Below are 6,636 nucleotides of genomic sequence, written 5' to 3'. Positions count from 1 at the left end.
AGAGATACCCTTCACCTAGTAATGATGAAAACTCATGATTTACAGGCAGAGAATCCCTCTCCATCTACAGCCCGTGACCTGTAGGTTAGCCCAGAGTAGAATTTATTTGGTAACACATTGTGTCCAGCTTCATTAGGGAACACTCGGACGTAGACACATTCCTTTTTTATAAAAGTATGCCCCCTATGAATTTGACTGAACCCACATAAGCAGCGTGCCTTTTGAATGTGCATGTGTGTGTTGTTTATACAAATAGGATAAGATACAATTAGGTCTGCGCCCATCTTATAGGTGAAGATAGATAAAGACACACAAATATGCATTTCAATAGAAAACCCAATCTATAAGTACATTCGTTACTTTTAAAAAGCAAAAAATAATGTTTTGAAAACTTTGTTTTATCATAATTTAAATAATATAGCACACGTTATAACTATAAATGTTGATCTTAGATATGTGAAATCAAGAATGAGGCCATGTTACTGTTGATTATAATTACTGTGAAATTATAAAAGTAGAGTATAAAAGCCAGCCGGGAATGGGATCAGTTGGATGATTTTGTCTGTCGTATGCTCATGGGCACTTCTAGTCCTGTATGAAGAGTTACCTGTTGGAAAGACATAAATATAGAGACATTAAAGAAGTAATCAGAATAAAAATTACTCAGAATAAAACGTATTCATTTATATTTTCGCTGAACTGTCAACAGCGAATATATGTCTTTGCTACGCATGCTTTACATCGCATGCCATTACAATGTGGTTGTTACAACGACCACGTTGTTACATCGCGAACCATTACATCACAAGTCATTACAGCGACTTGCTGTAGGGGGTGTGCTGGACTTAGGAATAGTATGATTTACTATTCCTACTCCAGTTTGTGCAACAGCAGGGAAGGCGTTGGATTGTAAATCCAACACCTTCTAACCCTACAGCAAGTCATTGTAACGACTTGCAATGTAATGGTTCGTGAAGTTACAACGCAGTCGATGTAACAACCGCATTGTAATGCCATGCGATGTAAAGCATGCAATGTAAACACTGTTTCCCATCAACAACACTAGCAGTGGCTCTTGGGAAACCTCTCTCACCCTGAGGGACGAGCCAGAATGTCCCACTCATAATGCAAGCTCACAATCCATAGTAGCTGCCCACATCCCAAATGGGCCATACATAAGGCAGGAGCAGTACCTCCCAGGGCACCACAATGATCTACATATGATACCCTTACCCCCTAACTGTACACACTCTAACTGGTACATGTGCCTCAAAGAGAGAGGAGAGGACATCCCCTTCTAGTTAGCAAGAAAGCTGCTCCAATTGGATTCAATTGTTTGTCAAACAATTCAGGAGGTGTCCACACATAAAATATGTTTTACAATAGATTATGTTTGTCTTTTTAACTTATCAAAGCAAAGACATAGTGATACAGTTTTATTATAAATTATATCGGAAGCACTCCTTTGTTTTCTTGATTTTCTTTTTTTGTTTAGGTGGGTGTAATCCAGATAATAAAGGAGAGCTCCTGATTTAATTTATTGTAAAACTGTATCAATATATATATGCTTTTGATCAATCAAAGAAATAACCTATGTAATAACATATAATATGTACTGTCTCATGAGTCGCGTAAACAATTATATTTCTTGTGGGCACAAGGGACTTACCCACGTCAGGGAAATCTCAAAACGCAGCTATCTTAATTAGAGTTTTGTCTAAGATGTATAGACTTCTGGGAGTCCCCATACACTATGTAAAAGCAGTCAAATGCCTACCTTCACACCACATCACACCACAGGGCAAACATAGTATGATGGTCATTTTCCTCCACATAGGGGACAGCTCCAGACAACAAACAATGTCATTCTTGGGGACCTATACGTGCTACAACACAACCCAACATGCAAAATGATCACTGACAGTGCTCCCAGGTACCCTGAAGAGCATGCAAGAGGGGTACAGAATTTCTCCCAAAAGAAATGTGGCATGAAAGCTGTTGGTCAATAAAAGTATGATATCATAATCCTTATTTTCTCTAGATCACCTTAACCACTCTTTGTTCCCATATGCGTGCCCCCAACCCCCTCTCATATCCTTCATCTCCTATTCTTCTGATCCGTTGCCTTTCTGCCCTCATCTCTTTCTCTTTCTGCTTTCACTCTTTTGTGTATTCTCTCTACCTTGTTCTTGGTCTCTTTCACCCACACACATGTACACACATACATATATTTAGTTGAGAGCTTTCCTCGTCTCTTCGATAGATGTTAATCCACTACTATAATGAGACTATAGATGTGGTCAATAGGTAATAATGAGCCGCAGAAACATATGGATACATATTATGATGTAACATGAGCCAAAAGAGGTTTAAAGAGGAAATATAGAACAATTTTTTAAATGTCTAGAAATCTACAGTGAATAAAAGGGTGCATTTCTCAAAGAAATGCTTAACTCAAACTTTTGATTGATAATTATTTGTATATGTACAAGAAAGTGTATTAACATACTTTACTGAAAAGTCGCACTGCAGCCATCGTATCACTATAAGTCTTCAGAATCCTACTGTTAGCTAGTGAATAGACTCTTGTTTTGTATTAGACTACTGAGGTTCTCACAAGGTGGAGACCAAGCATGAGGTTCTTTAATTTTGACTCCATCTTACATTTGTCTTCAATTTGTGTTGCCTTTACACAGACTGCTCTATTCATGAAGTGTTTCTGCCCTTTGGACTGCAACGTGTAGAAAACCCCCCTCTGTCCTTGCTTTGAAAGCAATCTCAGACACTAGCTGGCCTAACTGCATACAGACCTGTTCTGCCATTACTGATTGACCTAGAAATGCTGTAGTTGATTGACTTATGGGTTGGGCAGAAACACGATGTAAGGGGGACATTCTGGTTACATGATGTTTTTCTATTGGCTAACATTTTGCAGATCTTGTATGTCCATATTAGGTATTTTGAATGCTTGCAGAAGCTAGGACTGCCCCTTTCTTTTATGCTGAGTTTGTAAATCCTAAGCATATAAAAGACCTCTGTATTCTGTATTCTTTAGACTGCCTCATTCAGGTGCTAAAGGCTCCTGTGCGACGTAGTCTCACTTATTAAGTTTAATAAAGATGTCTTTTCATATTTTCAGCTTCTGTGCTAAGTTCTTTTGTATTAGTGAGACCCCTGAGAATGAAGATTTCAGTTCGTCAGATGGCGCCCAACGCGGGGCTTCATCAGAGAAGTGACTTTCTGTGGGAGTGATCTTGTCAGGAGACAGAAAGCTACTGAGGACGACAAGACAGGATTCTACTAAGAAGGTACTCTGTGCACAGGGATTCTGGGGATTCTTCGTCTCTGCAGCCCAGTGTATTTCTGCTCTTCCTGATTTTGATCCTCCACATGATGTCACTCCTGACTGAGAACCCTTTTTGGCGTGAGTATTAAAAAAAAAAAAAAAAAAAGAAACCGTTAGGTCATTTAGAACTTGACAGTTAGAATTTGGATAACCTTTTGATTAGTAAAAATAAGAAGTATATGTGGGTCGCTCCCAGTCCTTTGTTCTTAGTTTTGCTTGGTCCTTAGTTTGGTTCTTAGTTTGGTTGGTCCTTAGTTTTTATTTGAAGATTGCAATTTTCAAAAACCGAGGTTCTTGTATATTTACGAGTGTATCGATAGAGATAGCCCCTTGAAGTTTGAAGCTAGATTAGTGAGCTATAAGATGCCTGATCTTAGCAAATTTGGAGCTTTGTGTTGGCCAACTTTGTATACGTTTGGATTAGCTGGCTTCCCCTAAAGGGAATATCTAAATAGGTTTAGATTTACAAACATATTTCTTCCTTGGTGATTTTGTATCCCCAGGGAATTAAAATATGACATAATACATACAAGGATCCTTTGTTCTGCGCAGTTTTATGAATGAAGATATGCAGAACGATTTTGTTTGGTGTTCTGCTAACCAAAGCTAGTGAATTGAGTGTATTTTCGCTTCTTGGACATACATCAGTCTGTTGGGCTGTTTTTGCACTCTTTTGGAACACAATTGAGAAGCGTTTCTTGTAAATATGACTTACAACTAGTATTTACAAATGGTTTGGTTTAAGTACAGTCTGTGGGCTGTCATTTATTTCTGTCCTGAGTATTGATATGTGGGTTAAATGTGTGTTTAAATGTCTATGTGGTTTTCCCATTAGTGCAATTTCTGTAAGTGAATAGCGATGGCACTATTCATGAAATGCATGGCTAAAAGTGCGCCGTATTGTGTGTCCTGAGTGTTTGACCCCTTTCTGTTTGTCTGAAATGAGCTCAAATTTGTGTTTGTGTTTCTTTTTGATGTTTTCAGTCTATTAAGCAAGATGTCTAAATGTTTAAAAACTAAAATTCACATTCACTAGGAATAAAAAGCCCCCAAAAACGAAATTGGGTGTTTTGCAAAAAAATAAATAAACTTACAGCATTTTCCTTAGATACATTGTGTTAGCTATTAACAGGCAAACAGATCAGCTGAAGTAAATTCCTGCTGAACTCAAAATAATATAGAACACGCATTGATATGTTTTAGTTTGAAAAAGACTGCCAGCTTGTTACAAGCACTTAGAGACAAGCTAAATAAACAGGAATTTTTATTTAGCCAGGATTTTCCCCTCAGTTGCACAGGTGAAAACGTTGCATTTCAGAATGTTGTTTTAAAAAGGTTTCAAAACTAAGGTTCATTATTTTGTATTATAGGAAGACATTTTAATTAAGGGTTTTCCTCTTTTTAAGCATTTCTCTAAGCATATTCTTGGCTCAGTTGCTAAATAATAATTAATCCATGTAATGAAGAAACATTTAAAAAGAAAGAAACCGTAAAAGATGCTGAAACAAGATAGGGCAAGTCCAGGGAAACTAAAAAGTTAATGATGTCTTGAACATTGATTGGCAATCTCAGATAAAGATCAATCAGGGAAATTGGCTTTGCAGGTCAGTTTCGGGTGACGAAAGTTAGTTTCTTACAGTTTAATCTGGTTAATGTGTACATGACCTGGGGAGGCCAGGCCACTTTGTTTCTTGGCCTACGTGGCACAGAGAAAATTAAAAAAGAAAAGAAAAGAAAATGAAGTCAGATTCAAGGAATTACAGAGCCTTAATGTGTGGAATTATCAAAACTGATTAGGTTATAAAAATAAGTGCTACAAAATTCGTTTTTTACTATTCATGAAGCTTAATACTTATACTGTGACCTCCTAGCATTATAATTTAATTTAAGGTATGGTATACTGCATAATGAGGGCATTAGCATATAGAATTTCACTTGACCAGGCGTGAAAAACTCATTTTCTCAGGATTTGCAGGATATATGTCTAATATCCAATCTCTGCAATTTGTAAAGAACATTCTGAGGATGATTAATATGTAACATTATTATAGGATATTTATTTTTTAGTGCCCCAAATATCAAAGTCGAATTTGGGTAAAATTTGGGCATTTTTGCCATTTACAATAGCTTTAAAGTGCTTTAGGCTTCAGTAAATGCATACATTTAGGTATAATACAAATTTGCAGGTTGTTCCCATTTGGGTTTCCTTTTAAATAGGTCAGTGATCCAATGTGCCTTGTGCAGAGGTTTGAGTTTAATATCAGGGTGGAAGGTTTTAACTTTTGCTGGACCTAACTGAGCCTTCATCCATTTAAGGTAGATGAAATGAGTACCATTGCAAACAAGCATTTGTTCTAAAAACTGGTATGTGTGTTATTATGTTCTGCGAATTAGTCACAGTAACTGTTTTAATAATCTAAGTATAGAAATAAATTTTAGCCCCTAACAGGAGTAATATATATATCATGTGTTTTTAAATAGGGTTGGTTATTGCAGGTTAGAAAGAGTTGGGAAGGTTTTTTTGTTTTTTTCAGCCTTAGAGTGAGGTGGGAGTTAGGAGTAAGTGTAAACAGATGGATAAATTATTGCTTGGAAAAGCAGGGCCTCAAAGGGTGTTGGCGCACGGGACACGCAGAGTGTCTGTGAAAACGTTTTTGGAAAGTTAAAAGGGTTTAGCATGTTTTCAAAAGATGGTTGTTACAGTTGATATTTTGTGTGTTATGTGCAGAAATGTTCGTGCGTTTTACATATTTTTGCATTTTATCCTTTTATGAATTGTTCCTGGTGAGGATTTTAAGCCTGACAAATTAAGCAGGCCTGAATATTCTGTTTTGAGCTGCAGGTTCACAGTGCATAAAAGTGCATGCAATAGTGTTGTGTGTTACCGCTTATTTACATATGCTATTGTTTTGTCTATGCTTTTTGTGCATTGATATACAGCGCGTATATCTGATGGCTTGGCATATGTGTGTTTTTTGTTGTTTTTTTTGCGCTGATACTAAATTTCACAGATATGATGTTTTCATGCTGTGAGCACAACAAGACAACACTTCATCAGTGTATGTCAAATTTGGCTTTAATGGTATTTGAAGGAAAATAAAAAAAGAGATATACAGAATCAAAGTGTGTATTCTGCAATTAGTCACAATACTGTCCTCTTCCCTTAAAGGAACAGGCAGCCCTAAATTTATGTATCCTGAATTGGACGTAAGGATAAATTATAGATTTGTGACTCTTGTACATGGTGACCTAATTTCTATATTACATTAGTCAGTTTTGTTCTGCTTCCT

General features: G+C 36.8%; 1 protein-coding gene across 1 annotated transcript in view; it reads right to left on the bottom strand.

Annotated features, from left to right (window-relative positions):
* Positions 1-432: 432 nt before the first annotated feature.
* The window catches only part of TRIM67 (tripartite motif containing 67), a 380,811-nt gene continuing 374,607 nt past the window's right edge, over positions 433-6,636 (bottom strand). Inside the window, exon 11 of the mRNA XM_078646984.1 lies at positions 433-607. Coding sequence (XP_078503110.1) covers positions 545-607 — 63 coding nt within the window. The 3' untranslated portion in view covers positions 433-544. The remainder of the gene's footprint in view (positions 608-6,636) is intronic.

This window comes from Lissotriton helveticus, chromosome 6 (genome assembly GCF_964261635.1).
Source record: "Lissotriton helveticus chromosome 6, aLisHel1.1, whole genome shotgun sequence".
Lineage (NCBI taxonomy): Eukaryota > Metazoa > Chordata > Amphibia > Caudata > Salamandridae > Lissotriton > Lissotriton helveticus.
The sequence above is the reverse complement of the archived record's forward strand: the minus strand, read 5'-3'. Positions and strand labels throughout refer to the sequence as shown.